The following is a 24,489-nucleotide window of genomic DNA, read 5'->3' as shown; positions in this document are numbered from 1 at the left end:
AACACTGTGTTGCCGGAGGACATGGTTTTTATTTGAAATATCAAAAATAATTTGAACATTTGTGGCTATTTAAAATCGCATGATATTATACTGGATGATAATTCAGTTAGGATTAATTTAGTTGGCCTTCCTGTATTGCTTCTGCCATTCAATGTCAGGAGGATGGTCCTTTCCTTTCCGAAAGCTTTCAGAAGTAGCAGGTGGCTCTGACTAATTGAGGGATCCCAAGAGGATGTTTTTAGGGTGAAATTAAGATGCCCGGAACTGTATCCTGGAGATTTCTTGTATCAGTTCAGGATCCATTTGTAGTTAAGGTTATGTGTGCTGTCAGTGCAAGAGTATTGGACCAAAGCATTATAACCTTTGGCTTTTCCACCACATAGAGGGCAGATTTCCCTTCAGAGCACTTTAAGGTATACAAAATGCATCCGATCATCTGGCCCAAGAGCGAGTGCTGGCTTGGATGGAGGATGCTGGTGAGGGGCAGCTCCTATTCTGAGGCAAAGGCTTAGCGGGTGTGATCGTCCCTCTTGAGTAAACACATAAGTGTGATGATCTGGTGGAAAATTGTCTTTCTGCTCCACAAGGAAGACTGAATCACAAGAGAGAGAATGGGAGAGCAATATAATAAGTGATCTATAATAACACTTCAGTCTGTTATACATAGCAGAGCATCTTATTTATTTGTCTCACAGACTCATTTCCTGAAGCAAGAGGCACTTTGGTACAGCGTCCTTCCCCAAGGACCAGCTTTCACTGCCAGTCACATGTAGGAGGCTTAAGGGGCAGGTGAAAGCATTGCACTGCCCCGCAGCAGCAGCCGCAGCACTTGGCTCCCTATGAACATACAGCTGTCATAAATCCTTTTTCCCTGTGTTGTTTCTTGCAGGTAAATTATGACCACTTTACTATTAGTGTTTGTGTGTTTGCGAGTCATCACCGCAGCCATCTCTGTGGAGCTCTCAGGTACGTGCCCCGGGGTGTGGGAAAGTGAGACTGAGTGATGTGCTGCACTCTGGTCCCATCCCCAAGCGTGGGCAGCTGCCAGAAATAAGTGTACCCAAGGTCTGCTCTGTGTACACACAGGGCTCCTCTATTTGGATGGCTGCTATGCCATAGCCTCTCACTGTTCTTGTGCTTGGGGAGCCAGGGAGATAGCTCCAGGCAAAGGCAGATTTATGGGGAAACTAAGGGAAGTTCAGCATTCCCTTTTTTAAAGCCTATCAGGTGTGATCTTGTAGTATGGGCAGCAGCTACACTGCAGTAGAGCCCTTCATTCCCTTCATTCCCACCTCCAGCACTGGTCCAAATCCCAAAAGCAACCATGGCTCAAGGGTCATGGTTGCAACTTCCCTTTCTGCAAGTTATTTTCAGCAGACTAGACCAAAAAAGATATGTCTGAATATGTGGGTAGAGGTTTGCAAAGCAGATATAGGCATTGGAGCATGTGGAAGCACTGGGTATTTTGGATTAAATGCATTATTGATGTAACCATTGCTTTGTTTGGGAACTGGCAGACAGTAGTGATGGCCTGGAAGTGAAGATACCTGAGCAGTCTCCCCTGCGTGTTGTGCTGGGAAGCTCCCTGAACATCCCCTGTTACTTCAACATCCCAGAGGAACAGGACACCAGTGCTCTGCTGACCCCACGGATCAAATGGAGCAAACTCTCAAACGGGACCGAAGTTGTCTTGCTAGTGGCCACTGGTGGGAAAATCCGGCTCAACACCGCATACAGGGAGGCGATCTCTTTGCCCAATTACCCCGCCATCCCCACCGATGCCACCTTGGAAATCAAGGCGCTGAGATCCAACCACACTGGGATTTATCGCTGTGAAGTGATGTACGGGATTGAGGACAGACAAGACACAATAGAGGTCCTAGTGAAAGGTAAGGTCCTGCCTTTGCTCTTTCCTCTCAAGATCTTGCTGCCTGGCCTGGGCAGGAGGGAGGAAGAAATATATGGGCAGAGGAGCTACTGCTCTCCCCACAGACAGAAACCTTTTCAGTAAGGTCACAGATAAGGCAATGGGTAAGTGAGCAGAAGCCGAGCCACGCATTTATTTTAGCAGGCTAGGACCAGACTAAACAAACCAGTAAAATGACTCATGGCAGATTATATGGCAATAAAATTACTCTTCTGGCAGAAGGTGAGTTACAGAGACAGCAAGACGACATCCTTGGCAGGAGGTGGCACTGGATACACTGGGCTATTGCTCAGAGGGGTGAAGCTGGAACAGGGCCGTTGTAAGACCTTTTATTTCTTCCAAACATTTTAGGAGATGGGATGCCCTCAGCTGGAGAATTGGTCTGTTGTGGAAAAACTTTCCCCATCATCTTGCAAAGCCCATCCTAGTAATAGGTAGATAAAATAATGAAAGTTTCCTACAATCCTTATCTGTATCGTGGCTTTTGTTTTCAGTGTAGGACAGGGAGACAGCTTCCTCTACAACAGTTAACTGCTGCTCACATGCACTGGAGTACAATTCTGACAGTAGAGGCTGGGAGCCCCCTTATTGCCTCCTGGTGAATTTTCCACCTGACTTAAAGCCTGCTTGTTCCAGACCAGAGTGTACCGATAGCCATTCTTTATAAAGATCCCTGTTCATCAAAAAAATATGACTTAGATATGTTTGCAGTAGATCTGGAGATTATAATTGTTTCCTGGGTGTTTGTACAGTGATTGACACTCTGCACCCTTGGTCCTGAGCAGGACCTTGGGAGGCAGCAGCTTTCAAACCTGCACAACAGCACAGTCCCTGCTTTGCCCCACTGGCTGATTTCTGAACCATGCATTTAAAACACTGCACAGAGCTGTATCAGGAAAGTATTGAGTCCTTCTGATGGTGATATAGCTCTGTGTTCTGGGCGATGGATTTCCTCCCACTGTTCACACTGCTATTCAGGTACCAGCTTTTAATGCACTGTGACTTTGTTACAGCACCATGGGAGGGCAGTCACTGTCTGAGGTCACCAATGTGCTCCACAAGGTCCTGTGAAAGGACCCCATCAAGTCATCCTTGGCTTGAGATGCTCAAATACAGTCAATCAGCATAAATAACTCATTGTTTCTAGTTGACATGTAGTATCTGTTCTTTGAATCCATAACTTCTTTGGAAGAAAAGGGGCTGGTTGTTCTCTAGCAGGCGTGTGAGTGATGGCCGTTGTGTTTTCCAGGCATCGTATTCCACTACAGAGCAATCTCCACAAGGTACACCTTGAACTTCGAGAAAGCAAAGCAGGCCTGTATCCAGAACAGTGCTGTCATTGCTACTCCTGAGCAGCTGCAAGCTGCCTACGAGGATGGGTACGAGCAGTGTGATGCTGGCTGGCTGGCTGATCAGACTGTCAGGTAATGAATGGTGGAGGGGAAAGGAAAGCCACAGCAGGGTCATTAGGGAAGGCCTTCTGTAATGAAGCCACTGACTGAAAACAGTTGTGAAATAGTTGCTAAATAGCAGCTGTTGTAATTGCTGGTGTGCAGAGGGAGGTGGTGGATTGCCAGCCGTTCTCTGCCAGGGAGGGAATCTATAGTTGGAAAGCAGAGTGACCACTGTCCTCCTCAGCTGGTGGTGACAGCTGAGTGGACAATGGCTTAATCCTGATCCTTCATCCTCCCTGAACAAAACAGATGCTATGCCAAGATGCACAAGTGTGGCTCAACTGTACCGAGCTGTGCATCCCCCACTGGGGAGGCACCTTGGCCTGATGCCTTTGGCCAGTGTTCCCAGGGACCTGCTGTGATCAGGACCACCAGAGGGAGAGCAGGACAGCAGATCATCCTTCTGCTTCCCCATAACCCAGGAAAAGCCATAAATCATCACAATACGCAGTGCTCCGCAGCTCCCTCCCAGCCTTGCTGTGGCTGCTGGGGTCCTGCCCCCCACTCCTTACACACCCTCTCTCCCCCAGGTATCCCATCCACTGGCCTCGGGAGCGCTGCTACGGCGACAAGGATGAGTTTCCAGGGGTGAGGACCTACGGTGTCCGCGAGCCAGATGAAACCTATGATGTTTACTGCTATGCAGAGCAAATGCAAGGTGATTTGGGGCTTTATTGTTACTAGACGCAGAAGCAGCTAAAGCTTTGATCATGCCTAGACTGGACAACAGTAAATACAGAGGCAAAAGGCCTAGAGGCAAGACAGGTTAAAGGTGGAAAAGTACATACCCAGCAAGGCCAGATGTTCTCTACAGTGTCTTTGTTAGACCTTGGACAATTTTAATGTCAAATGACTAATGCAGTACAGAGGGTGGAGTCCGTCTAACCTCCACCAGAGTCCACGCCATCCTGTTTGTCTTTGGTCATCCATTTGTGACATCCAGAAGTGTCCATCACCCATGCTTATAACAGGGATCCATTGAAATATTCAGCACATCAGAACTGAAATTGTCCTTAATCTTCCTCTTGCCCTGTGGCTCCAGCTGGTTTGGTATGTTTTGCTCCAGTTTGTATTTGGTCTGTAAGACTCACTTTCTTCTGGTCTTCATAGACAGTCACCAGCATGGGGTTGCGGTTCAGCTGTAATACACAGGACTTTTCATCTTATCCAGACTCTCAGGAGTGGGAAGCTGAAAGAAAGGGAATTGGGATTAAATTCTACAGCTTAATCCTGTGCTAATGGATGGTGTGATTGCAGGTAAAGTCTTTTATGCCACCGCCCCTGAGAAGTTCACCTTCCAAGAAGCTTTCGACAAATGCCGCAGTTTGGGAGCCCGTTTGGCCACCACGGGAGAGCTGTACTTGGCCTGGAAGGATGGCATGGACATGTGCAGTGCAGGCTGGCTGGCCGATCGCAGCGTCCGCTACCCCATTTCCAGAGCACGGCCCAACTGCGGAGGAAACCTGGTGGGCGTGCGGACGGTGTACCTGTACGTTAACCAAACGGGGTACCCTCACCCCGACTCTCGCTATGATGCCATCTGCTATGGTGAGTGCATCGGGGCTGTGGGACTAAGCAATGTGTCTCTACACATCAGCAAGCAGGAGCTCCCTGGCCAAAGCTAACCTCTCCCTTCTTTAATTATTTTTTTTTAAAAAGTAGGGGGGAAAGCAGGTTTGGCAAAGGACTTAGTCCCCCATTCATGTTCAGGTAGGAAGCGGATCCAGAAAGTGCATGGATGCCTGGCCTGTATGGGAGGACTCTGAGGAGGTGGGCGTAACACAACCCTCTTCTCTCCAGTCCTCCCACACCTTCCAGCTTTGGTAGCTCTCCTGGAGACATGGAGCAGGTGCTTCATGTACAAGATCTTGAATGCTGGAGGTGGAAGAGAAGGAAAAAGAGAACAGATCTGACCCTGTAGATGTGTATAGTGCTGTGATGTGGTACAGACATATGCCTGAGTTTCCACACTGGGATAAATCAGAGAGTGCTGCAGTCTCTGGCAATCAGAAATGGGGCAAAATTGCACCTCGTAAGTCGAGAGCATCCCAGCTACTCCCCCTTTCTTCTAACTGCAGACTTCTCCCTGCAGCAAAAAGGGGGTGAAGTATGGTCTATTCAAGGCAACCAGAGGCCAATATTCAAATAGGATTGCCATCTTTAAAAAAAAATAACAACAATATTTTAAAATACATTTTGAAACCCCTTTGATACAGACCTATTGTGCCCAGATGCATGCATGACCAGTGTGTCAGGAGGCCCTGTAAAACCTACCAGACCCCTTCAAGTTATCCAGCTATGTGGCCAAGCTAAAGACTGGTCCATCAAGCCACAGCCTTCTGGTTATCTCAGAATATGCATCTGAAACTGCTGAGTACAGCCAGCCCTCGGCTGAGCATCTCTAATTCTCTGAATGCCTTGAGGTTTGAGACGTACTGGCTAAAATGAACTAGCAGGAAAATGGAATTGGAAATAAATAGAGCAAGGAAAGCAGTATTAGGGGAAAAGCCTGACCATGTCTCATTATCTCTCCCTTCCCAGCCAAGACCTGCCTTGCTCCATATCCAAGATGTCCCTCCTTCACCTGCCCAGTTCTGTTTTATGCTGCTCTTTAAACCGCCGTCCTTGCTGTAGGCTGACCTGCTCAGTGGCATGTTAAGCACATTCTCCTACACCTAAGGGATGTGACTTGAGCAGAAAAGTGATTTGGGAGGGGAACGGTAGGAGTAGTTTGAATCTATTTGGTACAGCAAGTGGCCCTGGCTGTCCTGGTGATGGAGTTAGCGTGCTTATATGTGATGAGCTCTTAAGTCGTCGCCTGGGCAGAGCAGGAGGAGATCGTGATCCTGGTGAGACTTCATGCATTGAGTGAGAGGATCCAGTTGCCTTTCTCCCACGGCTCAGACCTGCTGTTGAGCTTATCGAAGCTCCCTTAGTTCCCTCCGGCCACCTTAAATTCCTTGCAGCAGGCACTAGAGGTCAGTGCAGACTTGGATATGGGCAAGGTGTTCCCGGGAAGGAGAGCTGGGAGGAGAGCAAGGAAAGTCCTCTCCGATTTATCAGCTGTGGAGCATGCGGTGGCTCATTGCCTCTAACTCATGAGCATGCCCTCCATGCTGAGGTGTTATACAGAGCCACACTGGGGGAAGGACAACCACTTCTTTTACCAGACCGTCATGATTTCCCTGATCCTCTCAGAGCCAGCAAACACCCAGATGCTTCTTGGAGGCAGCACCAGCACAGTACACCTTGCTAGACTGACCACGTCCTCCTCTCTGATGGCTGCTTTGTCTCCTCATGTAGGGGACGACGCTGAGACTCTTGTCCCAGGGCAGTTCATCGACGAGACGGGAAGCGAGCTGGGCAGCGCTTTCACTGTCCAGACCGTCACCCAGACCGAAGTGGAGCTATCTCTGCTACACAACGTCACGGAGGAGGAGGCCCGTGGCAGCATCGCCACCCTGGAGCCCATTGAGATCACACCCACCACCACCGAGCTGTACGAGGGCTTCACTGTCCTGCCGGATCTCTTTGCCACCAGTGTCACAGTAGAGACAACTGCCCCAGAGGAGGAGAACGTGACCAGGGGGGATGTCACAGGGGTGTGGGCTGTACCTGAAGAGATCACCACCATAGCCTTAGGCACTGCCATCACCACTGAAATGGCAGAGGTGAGCTCGGTGGAAGAGGTCGTGGGGGTGACTACCACACCAGGACTAGAGCCTGCCTCGGTGTTCACAGTGGAAGATCAGCTCGTGCGAGTGACAGCAGCCCCCGGTGTCGGTCTCCTCCCTGAGCAGCCCATCTCCCCCACGGGTAAGTCACCAGGAGTCCAAGAAACACGGAGAACAGTTTCTCCTAGAGTTAACGATTCAGCTGAAAACAGCCTAAGCTTCTGCCTTCACAGAGGGCATCCAGGTCCCTGGACGTGTGCAGGCCTGTTTGGGATAAGGGACAGGCTGAGTGTCTCCACTATGGTAGGACAGGAGGGGTGAGGAGGAGGCTGTGGGCCACCCCATCATGTGTGGAAAAGGGCTCAGCTGGTTGGTGCTTGGGGCTGCATCAGTCATACTGTGCACTCACATGTGCATCTGGCTCCAGGGAAGGGGAAAGTCAAGGTAGGAAGATCCTAGAGGAGAGCTAAAGAGATCCCCAGAACATCGCCCTCCATGGCAGCAAAGCTCAATGCATGAGGCATCTCCATCAAAGTGGGTTTGACAGGCACTGGTCCTTGTATTGTTGTTGGGAAGACCCTTTCTGGTCATGCATCTCAGTGGAGGGGGGTCCTGTTATCTACTGTTGCACCACGACTTGTCTTCCCCCAGGTGTGGTGTTTCACTACCGTGCCGCCACCAGCAGATATGCCTTCTCCTTCGTCCAAGCCCAGCAGGCCTGCCTGGAGAACAATGCAGTTATCGCCACTCCTGAACAGCTCCAAGCCGCCTATGAGGCTGGCTTTGACCAGTGCGATGCTGGCTGGCTGCGGGACCAGACAGTCAGGTAAAACTATATTGGCTTTGGGAAGACACCTTTCAAAATGACTATTCAGCCATGAAACTGAGGCTTTACTCTGGTCTGTCCTGCTGCTCTGCTCATCAGCATCTAAAGCTTTCCTGACCTAAGGTTCTCTCCAGGCCATGATATCTGGTGGCCAATAGACCTGTTCTCAACCTGTCCTACCCATTTCCTGACCTGTGTATACTTCCTGCAGCGGTGAGCTTCCCTGACATGTAGTAGAAATGGAGGAAAGTCTGTATTTATTGCCTCAAGCTGTAAGTGGACTTGTTTCCATGTCACGGTGGGGGCTCTGAGCACCTCTAATGGTGAAGTGTTTGTGTCCAGCTCCCAAGTACACTGAGGTTCTTCAGTCCAGGGTACATAAGGCTGACCCTGGGTTACCTCCTCTCTTCTTTCGGTAGGTATCCCATTGTGAATCCCCGAAGTAACTGCGTAGGAGACAAAGAGAGCTCTCCGGGTGTGCGTTCTTACGGCATGCGCCCAGCCTCAGAGACCTACGATGTGTACTGCTACATTGACAGGCTCAAGGGTACATTCTCCCCCTTCCCCCAGTGCATGGCTGTGGAGCAAAAATGTGCTTCGCACCTCCACATTTGCATGGGAGGGGGTGGGATGCAGGGACTCATGCCTGCTTTCTCTCCCATCCCCCAGGCGAGGTGTTCTTCGCAACCCAGCCAGAGCAGTTCACCTTCCCAGAAGCTCAGCAGTACTGCGAGAGCCAAAACGCCACGCTGGCCTCTGTTGGCCAACTCCACGCCGCCTGGAAGCAGGGCCTGGACAGATGCTACGCAGGCTGGTTAGCCGACGGCAGCCTCCGCTACCCCATCGTGACCCCCCGTCCCGCCTGCGGGGGGGACGCGCCTGGCGTGAGAACCGTCTATCAGCACTACAACCAGACGGGCTTTCCCGACCCGCTGTCCCGGCACCACGCCTTCTGCTTCAGAGGTACCCTCCAACCCCTTACAGAGCATGTAGTCTTGTCTCCTCGGGGAAGGGGATTTCATGAGGGAGGTTGGGCACATCGGTGTGCTGGTTTGGGTGAAGAACTTCACCGGCATCTTGGACTGTGAATTTTTGGAAACTCCCTCCAATACCTTTTTGTTCCAGCTCTGCCACCTGTGGAGGAGGAGGGGGTCACCTCATTCTTTGAAGAAGATGTGCTGGCAACCCAAGTGATCCCTGGAGTGGAGGGGGTACCCTCCGGGGAGGAGGTGACCGTGGAGACAGAGTTTGCTACGCAACCTGAGAATCAGACAGCGTGGGGGACAGAGGTCTTCCCAACCGACATGTCACTGCTCTCAGGTGGGTCAGAGCTGCCCCATCTGCTGGGTCACACTTGGCTGGTGTTGTAGGATTGGGACACTCCCAAAATAGATGGGCTGTGTCCTTGCTGATGGGGACTCCCTCTAAATCTAGGTGATTATCACCATATTAGCAAAGCCTGAGGCTGCACACACAGGAGGAGCTACACGTGTGTATTTTTGAACTTTTGTCCAAGACTGAACTAAATGACCGGCAGACCAGCACGCACAGCATTGCCGGAGCACCTTACAAAATATTGTGTATCTGAGATGGGGAAGGCAGGCTAAAAACAGATCTCAGGCCATGCCTTCTAGAGAGGGCAGAGCTGCAGTGTGGTCAGAGCAGCACTAAACTTTTTCTCTTCCACATGTCACCTCCGAGGAAGCAGTAGCTTGGTTTTGGCACCTGGGAATTGGTGTCACTGTTGCCGTCCTGCTGTGTCAGAAGATTATATATTCTGTCAGTTTCCCAGAGATATTTAATTTATAGTAGTTTAAGATATAATGTTTATTAACAAATTTGAAGGGACCAAATTATTTCTGTAAGCACACAGGACTTTGTGCCTTTATCCCAAAGGTATCAGTTTGGAGGTAAAATCAATCAGGAAATTGTTAATAGCTTCTTTAAAACAATTTAGTAAATAATTTTCCTATCTCCCTCTCTTTGTTCATTCTTTCTTTTCCAGTGAGTCCATCTGCTTTTCCCCCAGCTACTGTAATACCAGAGGAAACAAGTACCGATGCTTCCATCAGCGAAGTGTCAGGGGAGGTGACTGAATCTGGAGAACATCAAGTCAGTGGTGAATCTTCAGCATCTGGGTGGGTACCTGGAGTCCTGGATACAAGTGAAGAACCGACTTCTGGAGTTTTTGAACTTAGTGGAGAACACTCAGGGATCGGAGAAAGTGGATTACCATCAGTAGACCTGCATACCAGTGGCTTTCTACCTGGAGAAAGTGGGCTACCCTCAGGGGACCTGAGTGGCCTGCCTTCTGGCACTGTTGACATCAGTGGCTTACCTTCTGCAGAGGTAGATATATCAGTGTCTACTTCGAGGATACCAGAAATTAGCGGGATGCCATCTGGAGTGGAAAGCAGTGGGCTGCCTTCTGGATTCAGCGGAGAAATCTCTGGCACTGAGCTAGTCAGCAGCGTATCATCTGGAGACGAAAGTGGATTCGCCTCTGGTTTTCCTACTGTCTCTCTTGTGGATACCACATTGGTGGAAGTTGTAACAACTGCGCCAGAACGGCAAGAGGAGGGAAAAGGATCCATTGGAGCCAGCGGTGAGGGAGATCTGTCAGGGTTCCCATCCACTGACTGGGTCACCTGTGGCGGAGCCCAAGGTTTACCTTCAGGATCTGAGCTGAGCGGGGAGCCCTCCGGAGGGTCTGAGCTCAGTGGGGAGCCTTCTGGGGTGCCCGAGCTCAGTGGGGAGCCTTCTGGGGTGCCCGAGCTGAGCGGGGAGCCTTCTGGGGTGCCCGAGCTGAGCGGGGAGCATTCTGGGGTGCCTGAGCTCAGGGGGGAGCCCTCCAGAGGGCCTGAGCTCAGCGGGTTGCCCTCAGGACTGGATGTCAGTGGAGAACCATCTGGAACACATGAGGTCAGTGGCCTGATGGACCTAAGTGGCCTAACTTCTGGTGTCGATGGAAGCGGTGAGGCTTCGGGCATTACCTTTGTAGATGCCAGTTTGGAGGAAGTGACAACCCCCTCAATTACACGAGCAGAAGCAAAAGAGATTTTGGAAGTCAGTGGAATGCCTTCAGGAGGTGAAGATGCATCAGGCACGGCTTCTGGGACTTTAGACAGCAGTGGTGAGCCTTCTGGGTATGTAGACTTTGGTGGGAGTGTTTCTGGAGTGCTCGAGATGAGTGGACATCCAAGTGGAGTGATTGACAGCAGTGGAGAAGTCTCTGGAGTTGATGTCACCAGTGGCCTACTGTCTGGAGAGGAAAGTGGACTCACCTCTGGTTTTCCCACCGTCTCTCTTGTGGATACCACTTTGGTGGAAGTTGTAACACAGATGTCAGTTGCACAGGAGGTGGGAGAAGGGCCATCTGGGATGATAGAAATCAGTGGATTTCCTTCTGGAGACAGAGGACTATCTGGAGAAGGGTCTGGAGCCATGCAGACTAGTGGGTTTCCTTCAGGGACAGGAGACTTCAGTGGAGAGCCATCCGGGATCCCATACGTCAGTGGAGACATTTCTGGAGCCACAGACCTAAGTGGACAATCTTCAGCAGTGACTGCTATTAGTGGGGAGGCCTCAGGGCTTCCAGAAGTCACTTTAGTCACTTCTGATTTAGTGGAAGTTGTGACAAGACCAACAGTATCACAGGAACTGGGTGGGGAAACAGCTGTCACATTTCCCTATAGTTTTGGGCCAAGTGGTGAGGCCTCTGCATCTGGTGAACTAAGTGGGGAAATATCTGCATTGCCAGAAAGTGGTATAGAAACATCAAGAGCTTATGAAATCAGTGGTGAAACATCTGCATTTCCTGAAACTAGTATAGAAACATCCACGATTCAAGAAATCAGTGGGGAAACATCTGCATTTCCTGAAACGAGTGTAGAAACATCCACAATTCAAGAAATCAGTGGGGAAACATCTGCATTTCCTGAAACTAGTGTAGAAACATCCACAATTCATGAAATCAGTGGAGAGACATCTGCATTTCCTGAATTTAGCATAGAAACATCAACGATTCAAGAAATCAGTGGGGAAGCATCTGCATTTCCTGAAATTGTCATAGAAACATCCACAAGTCAAGAAGCCAGGAGTGAAACATCTGGCTATCCTGAAATTGTCATAGAAACATCCACAGTTCAAGAAGGAAGTGGGGAAACCTCTGCATTTCCTGAAAGTAGCACAGAAACATCCACAATACAAGAAATCAGTGGGGAAACATCTGCATTTCCTGAAATAAGAATAGAAACATCCACAAGTCAAGACATCAGTGGGGAAACATCTGCATTTCCTGAAATCAGAATAGAAACATTCACAAGTCAAGAAGCCAGGGGAGAAACATCTGGATATCCTGAAATTAGCATAGAAACATCCACAGTCCATGAAACCAGTGGAGAAACATCTGCCTTTCCTGAAATTAGCATAGAAACATCCACAATCCATGAAACCAGTGGAGAAACATCTGCCTTTCCTGAAATTAGCATAGAAACTTCTACAGTCCATGAAATTAGTGGAGAAAGTTCTGCATTTCCTGAAATTAGAATAGAAACATCCACAAATCAAGAAGCCAGGGGTGAAACATCTGCCTATCCCGAAATTAGCATAGAAACATCCACAGTCCATGAAACCAGTGGGGAAACATCTGCCTTTCCTGAAATTAGCATAGAAACTTCGACGGTCCACGAAATCAGTGGGGAAACATCAGCATTTCCTGAAATTAGAATAGAAACATCCACAAGTCAAGAAGCCCGAGGTGAAACATCTCCCTTTCCTGAAATTAGCATAGAAACTTCAACGGTCCACGAAATCAGTGGGGAAACATCAGCATTTCCTGAAATTAGCATAGAAACTTCGACAGTCCATGAAATCAGTGGGGAAACATCAGCATTTCCTGAAATTAGATTAGAAACATCCACAAGTCAAGAAGCCCGAGGTGAAACATCTCCCTTTCCTGAAATTAGCATAGAAACTTCAACAGTCCACGAAATCAGTGGGGAAACATCTGCATTCCCTGAGATTAGCATAGAAACACCAACAAGTCAAGAAGCCAGGGGTGAAACATCTGCCTATCCCGAAATTAGCATAGAAGCATCCACAGTTCAGGAAGTAAGTGGGGAAACCTCTGCGTTTCCTGAAATTAGAATAGAAACATCCACAAGTCAAGAAGCCCGGGGTGAAACTTTTGCATTTCCTGCAACTAAAATAGAAACATCCACAGTCCACGAAACTAGTGGGGAAACATCTGCATTTCCTGAAATCAGCACAGAAACATCCACAGTCCACGAAACCAGTGGAGAAGCATCTGCATTGCCTGCTGCTAACATCGAAACAGCTGCCACATCTTTGGCCAATGGTGAGCCTTCTGGTGCTCCCAAGGAGAAGGAAATTCTTGATGCAACATCTGGAGCTGTGACACACTCGATTGCAGGCATTTCAGGAGAAATGTCTGTCCCAGATGTTGTAATTAGTACCAGTACTCCAGATGTTGAACCAACACAGGGACCCAGAAACCCTGAAGAGGGTCAGCTCGAAATAGAGCCCTCCCCTCCCGCAGTGTCAGGACAAGAGGTGGAGACAGCTGTTGTTCTGGACAATCCCCATCTGCTGGCCACCACTACTGCTGCCCTGCCTCAAGTCTCACAAGAAGCAATAGATGCGTTAGGACCCACTACAGAAGGTACTGTGTCTTCTTATATGGAAGGGAACACGCAATGGAAGGGAAGGAAGGGAGGGGGCATAGCTGTCACTTTTTTGCTTCTTCTACAGCAGAGAACATTAAGAGAAGCAGACTTCAGCAGAACATTATTGTGGTGGGAAGCCATAAATGTGGGGGTTTTCACAGGTTGTGTTCAATAGCTTCTGTCTTAACAAAAGATAGTCTGTGTTTGGGCAGGTAATGCAGTTATCTAGCCACAATAACTGCATCCCCAGAAACCTCCAGGACTTCCCTCCTGCCTGCCCATGGCAACTACATGTCCCTGGGGAGAGCAGCAGAGGGAGCAGTTCAAGGGAAGCACCAGGAGATGCATATCTGGCCTTATCCCACTGCACCATAGCAGTAGGTATCAGTCGCTCCTCTGAATCGCTGTTGCTGGTGGACGCAGCTGCACCCCAGCCATGATGAGCAGCCCAGTGGAGCTGGCACCTGCCAGGAACATGATGGAGGCATCGTCTGCTTGTGCCCCCCAGGGTACCCAGGCCATCACTGGGACATAGGCGAGGTCTCACCTCAGTGCTGCCGGAGGTGGGAGCTCGAAAAAGAGTATTCTGTGAATGGTCATTGAGAGCCGCTGTGACCAGGTCCCTGAGTGTGATATAGCTGGGAAAAGCACCAGGGCATTCATGCCCCCTCTGAAATTGCTCTAAGCCATTGGTATAATCTAGAGAAAACAACAATTTTTTTTTTTCTCATGTGGAAACAAGAGCAAAGATGGCTCCACCCACCAGAGGCTTCCACCCCGGCTAGGGGATGCAGCTAAAAAGTTGGGTAAGACAGGCTGCAAGTCTCTGTCCTGTTTTGTTTCTCTTTCCATGATGTGTTGACTTGCTACCTGTATCCCCGAGTGTTTCATAGCGCTTGCTCCAGAGTGGGAAGCTGGCAATCAGCAGCTTTGTAGTGCTGAGGGGGAAGAGGCAAAGCAAGCCAGATGGGGACAAAAATCTCTGCTCTGAGCATTATCTGCGCTGAGTGCAATGTTTGCATCAGGCAAACTGCTCCGATCCCTTTGGCACAGGGCACGGCTGCCCTCTGGTCTGTGTCTTACATTGCTCTCTGCAGCTAGAATGGGCTAAATGTGTGAGACGGTGCTCAGAGCATCACTACCTTTCTTCAGCTCTGCTGATAAATGCCCTTCCTTCCACCCTGCCCCTTTTTGGTGTCGTAGCACTCTGTCTTTGGTAGCATCCTTTGCTGCCAAATATAAACAGACAAAATATTTAAATCTGAGTAACCATTTATGGTGAACACACTCTGCTAGCCTTCTGACGAGCTTCCCCCGAGCAGTGTTCACGTGCTGTGGAGGCATTAGGATACTGCAATGAGAAGAAAACGAGATGGGATGTTGTTGTGCTTGCTGGTGGCTGCTTCTTGGCCAAGGGAGGAGCCCAGTCCCGATAACACAGGATGTCCTGCAACATCCCTGGCCACGGCTTGGTTTCATTTTGCTGCAATCAGGAGCAGGGTCCTGGGGACAGACCCTGTTTGAAAACCATCAATGCTTGCGCTGTTGTATGAAGGTCCTACATATGCCCAGTTCTCAATGGGCCACACGTTCATGTAGGATATGTTGCTTAAGTATGGTACAAAATGTATGTGCAGAGAGATTTGCTCAGTTCCTTCCAGCAAAAGCAATATTAATTCCACCTCCTTCCCACATTACCTCCTGAACTTTTTGGTTAATTTACACCATTCAGCATAGGTAGCTCTGGACTCAGTAAGGGTCTGTAAGTGCAGGGCTTTGTGAAGCTCAGCCTGGTTTCTAACATCATTTCCATCCCCAAAGTGTTTCAAATGAGTCACTGCATTTCCCTCTGCGTCACTTCTCTCCCTCTGAGAAAACAGGTAATCACAAACCTTTGTTCAGCCCTGCTCATAACACATTTGAGGTCCTGTCTGTCTCTGCTGAGCAGCTGCACAGTGGATGCTGCAAGAGTGGGTGAGGGCAAGTCAGTGGGGTCATTCCCACAGCACTGGTCCAGCCTGGCATGACGTCGGGGGTAGGGTGCATGGGGCACCTGGCAGGGTGCTGCAGGAGTTACGCACCCAAAAGCCCTCCTCGCGCACCTAATGGCCTCTGCTTGTGGGCCATGCCCGCTGCCACGTCCAAGCCTGGAGACAAAAACAACCCAGCAAAGGCAGGGTTGGGAGGAAGGAAGGAAACTAGCCAGTGAGGCTCAGAACAAAAAAAAAAAATTTAAAAAAAAAAAAAATTGGCTCCAAAGGATGGTTTTATTTCACTGCTTTTTCTTTTTATAAATTACCCACAAGGCGATTGCCAGATTCTTCAGAGCGTTTGTTAGCCAACATTCTTGTGAAGTATTTTGAAAGAAAACCATGTGTTCAGCCGCTCATGTGTGAAGAAGCTTGAAAAATGCTCTGAAATTAGAACATGTTGTGTATTTCCAAGTCACAGAGATGACGATGTAGCAGCTGGGGTTTCTTAACAGGTGACAAGGAGAGCTAAGCAACCACTACATGAAGTTTAATTGTAGACTCCTCATAAACTAGAGATGGGCTTGAGTGCACATGTGTGGCTGGTGCTCCCACCAGGGAAGATATTCTAAGGTAAAACTTCTCTTTTTATTGGTAAGCTTCTTTACTACAGTGTCCCTATAGGGTCAAATACAGTCCTGGTCAGAGTCTGAAGGAAGATCATCCAGGTGGCAAGAAAGTGTATTGACCATGAACTTGCAACACCCCTGCAACAAGGTGAACTTCTTCTAGAGAATTAGAGCAAAGAAATGACAAAAGAAGTGGGGAAAAGGAAAAATAATCACAGATTCCCTTTTTGGGGTCATTACTCTTTACAGTGCTCTGGGGATTGTGAACATGGAAAGTCTACAAGGAAGAGCCATAGGCTGGAACCCAAAATGCTACTTCCCATGTTGTTGCTGCCTTTTTACCTGAAGCTTCCCAGTCTTGAAATTTAGCTCTTGCAAAAAAGATCAGTTCTAACATCTGTGCCTTGTGCTGTACTCAGAGTTTGTAGGATGTAAGGGATGCCCATTAAGTGCATTTAATTTTGACTAACATTAAAGCACGGGTGAAGATAGCTCAGCTTACAGAAGGAGCTTAGAGTGAGGAGCAGGGAGGCATCCGGCTGTTGCCCTCTTGTCCTGTTGTTGAAGGGTTAGATCCAGCAGTCTTTTTAGTGGGATGATCTAAGAAGAATGATATTTTTCTGCTCTACTGTAGTCTCTACTTCTCTCTAAAAGCCAGAGCCAGAAGCATAAGATGACCGAAGATTAACGCTTGGAATGCCAGTATTTTTTAGTATTTAACCAAATTGAAGGCTATGCATGCACATCTTTAGTCAGCAGTTTGATTTCTCCACGAGGACAGGAACCCCACAAGCTTGAAGTATTGTCCATAGGCTTGGCTTCTTCATCCAGAGTTTTGCCAATTCAGCGGGTCTTTTTGCTTCTGGTAACATTTGAAGACAAATAATTATTAGCTGAAAAAGGCATGCTGGCGCTTCAGTGAAAGGCTGTGGTTTGGAGCACTCTGACCAGTCAATGACTTAAAAACTTCACTCAGATTGGGGGAAAAAAAGAGAAATGTGCTGAAATGGCAGCTATTTATGTTAAGTTTTGCTTGTCTCTGGTGAAACGAGTTCATGAAGTCTGCTGCCTATGGCCCTGACACAGCTGAAGGTTAGAATCCAAATGAGGAAAGGTCTCGATGGGCTCTCCTCATTCTTCATGCCCTGGAATTCCAAAGAATAGAATTTTGTTAGTCCACAGAAGATCAACCGAGAAGAAAAAAGTCTAGAAAACATTCACCTGATGCATAATGTTTCATCTAATGTGGAATGAAGAGTATGTTCGCGAGGAGCAGATGGAGGTACCAGTCCTGGCTGAGAGACAAGCAAAAGCACCGGCCATTTGTGGCTGACCAGATGATTTGATGTCTCCTGGACATACTGTCTATTTTGCATCAGAAGTTTAGTAGCTTAATTAAAACCTTTCTCCGAAGAGGCAACCTACAGTCCTGGATTAGCGTTATATACATGTCAGTTTACTTCTACACATAATATTTTGGAGGCAGAGATGTCCAAATTTCCTGAGGTCTCCTTCTGTGTTGGAGTGTTGGAAAAATTGAAGGTCCCAGCAGATCAACAGGTTCTCCTGGAAACTTGCTGTTCTCTAGATGAATATAGCTTTTTAAGACTGTAGCAATATCTGCCCCTTCTGCTGCATGGAGGCTTTGGTTTGGTTTAATTATTGTAGTTAATTATTTTAATGACTTAATTGCTCTTCGTAAGTCACTAGCTGGCTATGTGATGTTCAATGCTAGCGTTTTACTTAAAATGTGAAAGAACTATTTTCCCTCACTCCTCCTATTCTTTTCTTGTGGGAGTCACCCTACAATTGCTCCAATGTTTTTCTTCGCTGTTTGAGCTATCAGATCAGCAGTTCAAACTTCCCAGAAGTCTCTGAAAAGCAAATTTAATTTGTATCTGGATTATTTTTTTTCCTCAGTCTCTAGAAGATAATTATCTAGCTGGTCTCCGAGTCCCTGTTTGCATAATCGCACTTGTAAGGAGACCTATAAAGAAAGGGTGAGGGGCACAACAGGGACTGTTGGACATCCTGAAAATGCCTTGCCTTTCTGTCTTACATTTTCCTCTCTGCAGAACAAAACCAGGAGTTTAAATCCTAGGGTATATTTCTAAACCGGTTACTCATAGCTTCAGGGAAACTATACAGTTTGTTCAGGGCTTGGGTGATAGCATCCCCTCTGTTCACAAGCTGCTTCTCCTTAGTAGATGTTTTAAGCACAAAGCTGACCTTGTTTAATGGGTGTTCTTGCTCATCTTCCTTACAGGCTGCCATTGAGAGAAATGTACAGACTGTATTGTTTTAAAAAGTGTTAGCACTGTTTCTAGTATTGTCTTCTTAGCTTCGGATGAAGGCTTTTAAAAGCATTTCCTTCTCACCACTGACACTGCATGTTCACTTTTGTATGCCATTTGCCTTCTGAGCAAAACCAGGACCAATCTATTTCTCTTTCATTTCTAAAGGATTTCTCTTTCCAGTTTCCATGATCTAGTACAGCAAATTGTTTTCAAAGGCATTGGGAGAATACTTATGTTGTGTTTAGTTGCACCAAAAGAAAATAGTTCTGACTAAATATAGTATGTGTCTGGCAATGTAAAAGAAATCTTAGGAAGAAACTGGTGAAACAAATTCAAAGTTTGCATTGTAGCTATGTAACTCCCCTTACTTTCTCCAGCCAACAGTTTACATCTTCCAGATGCAAGATCCTGTTTACATTGGATATTTTGTTTTAATTGTTTTAATTTTTAAAAAAAATCTAGAAGTTAGACCTTGGGTCCTATTAGTAGCAGAAAATAGAAACTGTTGTGACAATAGATTTGAATAATCTTTTGCAACTTCTGGGTGATATTAACCGCAGTACAAATCGTCTTCTGAAGAGCTGCTAATTTTGCATTATCCTCAAGAAGTGAGTTAATAATATGTTCTAAATGGGCTTCCTATTCTTGGCAGCCCAAGGCATTTTCTCCCCTGTCTTTGTTTTAGAGCTGAAGCTCCTGAAAGCAAGGGCTGCTTCTGTTCTGCACCCCAAGCCCCATCACTTGTCCTTTGTTAGCGTTGGGTAATAATAGCAGTAGTCTTGTCTTCTTGTCGGTTGATAAGCACTTGAGCTGCATCTCAAAGCGGAGCTGACTTTTTGAATGACTACTCACCCAAGCAAATAAATAGCTCACGTCTGTGTAAGATCCTTGAGTGTCATGGTATGTGGCAGCTGGTGCTGTGGAAATGGGGGCTCGCGCCAAGCTGGGCAGAGCTGGACACCTAGCACACCACAGGCTTTTCAGCTGGCTGAAGAGGTGTACAGTGATTTACTGACCTCATCTAGCTCTAAACTTTGTGGAAATGGACACATTTATGGTATATAAAAGGTTATGAAGAAAATAGCCAAGCGTTGCGTGATAGATGGGATTATTTTTTTTTACTGGCGTTCTCACCTCCCATAAATCCTACAGCTTAGATGCGATATCCTAGAAGCACCCACAAACCAACTTGTCAGGGTTTCCAGAGACAACATCACTGCCAATTTTACCATTTAGAACTTACTTTTCTAAAAGACCCTCAAGACCCAGATTTTCTGGGAGGACCACAATCAGCAACGCTTCCTCCAAACCAGCAGATATATTTGAGTTTCCTGATATCAGCATGGTGAGGTGATTCTACATCCAGATGGAGACAGGGTCACAGCTCCAACAGCACAACAGGCTGAAGGGGGAGTTTGGTATTTATGATCATCATGGGTTTAAAACATCTTCTCTCTAGCCATCTGCAGCACGCTCCTGGGAAGAAAACCTGTCTGTGTCACTTATATTTGTTGTCTGTTTTTCCAATACTACCTACAAGTACACACCCTTTCTCTATGTGTCATATATAAAAATATATATGTATATGTATGGAGAGATATATAACATATATATTATAGCCAGAGATTTGTTTTTACAGCATATATAATATGTGCAATCATATTATATACAATATCTGTAAAAGGAAATTCTGTTCCAGTGTTATTTCCCAGCTGGAAATTTGTGGCAATGACTTTGCATGTGTGTGCCTGCTCCCTCCTCCTCCAAGACCAGCAATGGCAACTCACAGCAGGTCTCCTGCATCTCAGAAGAGATCTTGGATGTACCAAGTTTTAGTCCACGTGGCCAAAGACAGCTGAAGACTAATTTTTCCCTGCTAAACATTCTGCTTTAGCTCTCGTACATGCTTTGTTCCCACTTCTGCAGCGTGCTTTCCACTTCATGGAGCCTAAAGGACAAAGGAGAGCCTTTCCTTACTTGTTCAGCTGGAGCCCACTGGAATCAACATGAACTTCTGCTGCCACTGCTGTTGGGAAGCCCAGGAGGCGTCTAGAGTTGTAATGATCCCTCAGGATACCTCATTTTTCTTCATGCTCTCTATCTTCTAGGAACTCCAAGTGTAACTAAAAAGCAATAGTCAGTCAAGTTCAGCTCCTCTCTTCTACTAGGCCTGTGACCCCCATTTTGTTCTGGAAAGTCTCGAAGTATTTATTAGTGACATGAAAACAGGAATTCTTTTCATGTTGCAGTGAACAAAGAAATCAAGAAGGCATTACTGAGTATTTAGAAGGGCAATCCAGAGGAAAAAATTCCTTCTCTCAGGGAAGAACTGCAAAACTGGAGTAAGAAGTTCATCAGCCATTTGAGGAATAATTGCATTCCTCGCAGTGATACAGCCTGGAATGATGACAATCTTCATGCTCCAAAGCATGAACGGATTTACCATCCAAGGTCAGAAAGAATTTTCTCCATCACTTAGGCACGCTACAGAACATGTCAACTTTTAGTTGACATATCAGACATTGACCATTGAGTGACTAGACAGCCACATGGGGTATAACGTGCATCTGCTCTCATATGTCTGGAGACACTGAGCAGCTGGGCCACAGTTCTGCAGGGAGACAATATCCGACTGAATATACACCAGTCAGAAGATGAACACGGACCTCAGGGAGTTGCTGCTCTGCTCTGGTATTTCCATAGCCAGCATGTTTACCATGTTTGAATGTTTCCTCACTAACCCCTCTCATCCACAAGAAGAGCATGGAGTGTTAGTCAGCACTTTTAAAGCCTTACATTTCTTCTGAGTGTGAAAGAGAGAAACGCTGTCTCGCATGAGGATCTAACCAGCCAACATTTAACCTAACCTGCGTGGATGTGCTCCCACTTTCTTCCTTAGTCTTCTTCCTTGTTTCCGAGTTGAACGTCTCTGAAATCTTTCCATTCTGAATGACTCTTCCTCTGATTCCAAAGCTCAATAAGTAGGATTAAGGCTCAGTCTGGAGGGATGCTGGGAGAAGAGCTTTTACTTCCAATACAAGCTAGATTCTACAATATAGAGATACAAACTGGCTACCTGTGGCCTTCTTCAGAGCATCTATGCTTTCTTCCTGCTGCACCAGGTTGGCAGGGGATGGAAGTACTATGAAACGGTGGCATTTACTACCTAGGCTTATGCTAATTAGTAAGTTGAGAAACATAGGAGAGTTGAGGGCCAAACTCTTCCCATACCAACTTCTCTTTTCACCTCCAGAAAAGCACAAGGATCTTAAGAGTTGTTCTATTTAGATGGGAAACTAAGATTATTTTCCTCCACCAAGACGGAACCCACAGCTGGAAAAGATGTACCAGCTTCTTCCAGTCCCATTGCAAGCAAGATAGTGCATAGTGGGGACAGGTCTGGAGAAAATGGCACTGCACTGCAGTATTCTTCACCAAGAAAGAGGCCCACATAGCTAGGCCTAAGATCCTCAAAGGGAAAAAATTGGGGGCCTCTGAACCACCTTTTAACCTACTTTTTTTCTTCTCTGCACTTTCTTCATCTTCACTGAGAAGAAATTTCTTGCCCCAGAACTTCATCTAAATTATGGTTCAGAAGAAACTAGTCATGAGTGCTGGCAACCGGGAAGGCCAGTTAGGAGATAGAGGTCTATTTCAGGATGTTTCCATCTTTTATGAAAATTCCACATTCTTCCCTGTAGACCCATAGCCAGTGGAGACACAGACACAAGTTTGCATGTTTGATGCATCAGGCAGAGACAGCAGACAAGGAAGTTACCACAGCTGTCAAAGACACTGAGTTCTGTGTATTGGATGCATCTTGCTGAGCTTGTACTGATATCTTCAGAGTGGTGTTCAACCATCAAGTGACAGAAAACCAATGTCTTCCTTGTAGGGTGGGTTGGGTCTCTTGCCTTCATTCTTCCAGCAGCAGCAGTGGCAGTATGTTTTAAAATAAGACCCTAGGAACTCCCAAGTTCTCCCCAGACAACTGATATTCCCTCCTAAACACTCAAGGAAACAAGTTCTCCTGTTGGTGGAGTTGTCTGCCCAGAGCCCTAATGGAAGCCCTTGATTTCTTGCAGACACCGATGAGTGCCACTCAAGCCCCTGTCTGAATGGAGCTACCTGCGTTGATGGCATCGACTCTTTCAAATGCTTATGCCTTCCCAGCTACGGAGGGGACCTGTGTGAGATCGGTACGGCCTACCTGGCTTCAGCTAATCTTACTAACTGCCTCACTACTTTGTTCCCACTCTACCCCCAAAAAAAAGTTGATCCCAAGTGCTCTCATCAGTCCTGCCCTCATCTCAGTAAGCTAACCTCTAACAGCAGCTTGAAATACACTAGGGAAAAGCTTTGAGACTTTTGCTTATATATTTTGATTAGTTTGTCTGTCACAGCACCACGTCCTCTAAGATTCCTAAGCAGGAGCTTCTGGTGTCTTCTTCAACTTTCTCATTTTTAAGTTTCTCTAGTGAAGTTCCATACAGATCATTAACAATGTTGATTACAGAAGTCGCTGTCTCTTTGGGTCAAGGGTCTTTCTGTTCATCTGTAACAGTAGGGAAATATCTGAATACATCTTCACCCCAGGCAAACTTTCTCTGCTAGACTAGAATTTCATGGAAGGATGCTTCAACTGAGCCATGAAAAATGACTGTGTTTCCTTCTGTGAAGATGCAGCTGAGAGAAGCCTCGTTCACTCCAGGAATTTCCACCGATTTGACATAGCATGATATTTTTGTCATCTCTTCAACATGGTTTCCTGTGGCAAAATCAGCAGGGAATGTATATCTTTGAGAAAATGTGAAGTGATCTATTTTTCCATCAAAATTAGGTACTCTGACCTGCACTAATACTTATTTTTATTTCTACAAGGAAAGAAAAAAAGTTGGTTTTTTTTTCCTTAAAGCTGATGAAAGTCCAAACTTTTATCAGCTTAGCTGAGGGGAAGTTCTTCTGCCTTGCTCAAACAAGAGAAATAACGTTGCAGTGTCTCTTCACCTTGGCACGAGTAATGATAATATATATTGGGTTTTCTCCTCCCCTTTCTCTGCATCTCTCTTTCTGCTCCAATATGAACATATGGAGTAGACCATAAGAAGAATGCTCAAGGATCATTGGACCATCTGGGCAGGAATCGTGCTGTCTTAACATCACTTTCCTAACACAACCTAATCAGCTCCTGATTTACCCATCCATGCTACCTGTTGTTGGAGATCCCTGTAATCCAAGAAGAGACTTTCTACCATGCAGCTGCTTATGATCTTGTTTCGTCCAAGCCAGACTTAATTTCCTCTCTTCTCTGATTTATGGGCTCATGATGCCTGAGGGCTATAGGCTGGGAGATGCAAGAGGAAGCCAGTGCCCCAAATCCAGTGGGAAATGTAAATCTTCATTATTCCCATGAGGCAGAGCATCCATTCTGTCAGTCTCCAAGAACAGCAGGACACCGAAGGTGAGGTCTGCCATCTGTGCACACAGCCAGTCCTTCTTGTCACCACAACAGTGTCCCTACCAGGGAACAAGATTTTCATCATTCTTTCCCAAGATTATTGCTGTCATATTTCCCTGTAAGCAACGCTATGTAGAAAAGAGTGGCCTTTCTCCTAGGAAATGTCCTGCTGAGGTTCCGTGCTGTGTGCTGTCCCATCCCCCTGTGATGACAAGGGGTGCCATTCAAGCTGCTGGAAAAATGTCTTAAAAGACAGACTGTGTTCTCTGCTCACCTTCTGCAAGCTATCTGGCCTGCAAAGACCAAGAATCCTTAGAGCTTCAGCTACTTCCAGATAATCCATTTGATCTCTGAAGAAGGCAGAAAAAGCTTTTAATGCCTCAACTAACTACCAACCCTTCCAACATCTATGAAGAGTCTGCAATCTCCAGCTGGAAGAATGCCAGAACGGTGGATTAGGAGGAATTAGTGTGATTGAAGGAGACAAGTGCTTTGACCTACCAACTTTAACAAAGAAGAAAGAAACTGAGTACAGAAAACCTTACTGGAAAGGGAGAGAGGCATGAG

The 24,489-nt window shown here is 46.9% G+C and overlaps 1 protein-coding gene across 1 annotated transcript in view; it reads left to right on the top strand.

Annotated features, from left to right (window-relative positions):
• The first annotated feature begins 670 nt into the window (after positions 1–670).
• The window catches only part of ACAN (aggrecan), a 28,603-nt gene continuing 4,784 nt past the window's right edge, over positions 671–24,489 (top strand). Inside the window, exons 1-13 of the mRNA XM_069798455.1 lie at positions 671–966; positions 1,518–1,889; positions 3,177–3,351; positions 3,912–4,039; positions 4,639–4,929; positions 6,685–7,197; positions 7,707–7,881; positions 8,301–8,428; positions 8,551–8,844; positions 9,007–9,201; positions 9,887–11,965; positions 12,386–13,564; positions 22,550–22,663. Coding sequence (XP_069654556.1) covers positions 897–966; positions 1,518–1,889; positions 3,177–3,351; positions 3,912–4,039; positions 4,639–4,929; positions 6,685–7,197; positions 7,707–7,881; positions 8,301–8,428; positions 8,551–8,844; positions 9,007–9,201; positions 9,887–11,965; positions 12,386–13,564; positions 22,550–22,663 — 5,713 coding nt within the window. The 5' untranslated portion in view covers positions 671–896. The remainder of the gene's footprint in view (positions 967–1,517; positions 1,890–3,176; positions 3,352–3,911; positions 4,040–4,638; positions 4,930–6,684; positions 7,198–7,706; positions 7,882–8,300; positions 8,429–8,550; positions 8,845–9,006; positions 9,202–9,886; positions 11,966–12,385; positions 13,565–22,549; positions 22,664–24,489) is intronic.

This window comes from Haliaeetus albicilla, chromosome 12 (assembly GCF_947461875.1).
Source record: "Haliaeetus albicilla chromosome 12, bHalAlb1.1, whole genome shotgun sequence".
Classification (NCBI taxonomy): Eukaryota; Metazoa; Chordata; class Aves; order Accipitriformes; family Accipitridae; genus Haliaeetus; species Haliaeetus albicilla.
Note: the sequence above shows the minus strand (reverse complement) of the source record. Positions and strands in the feature narration are given on the sequence as shown.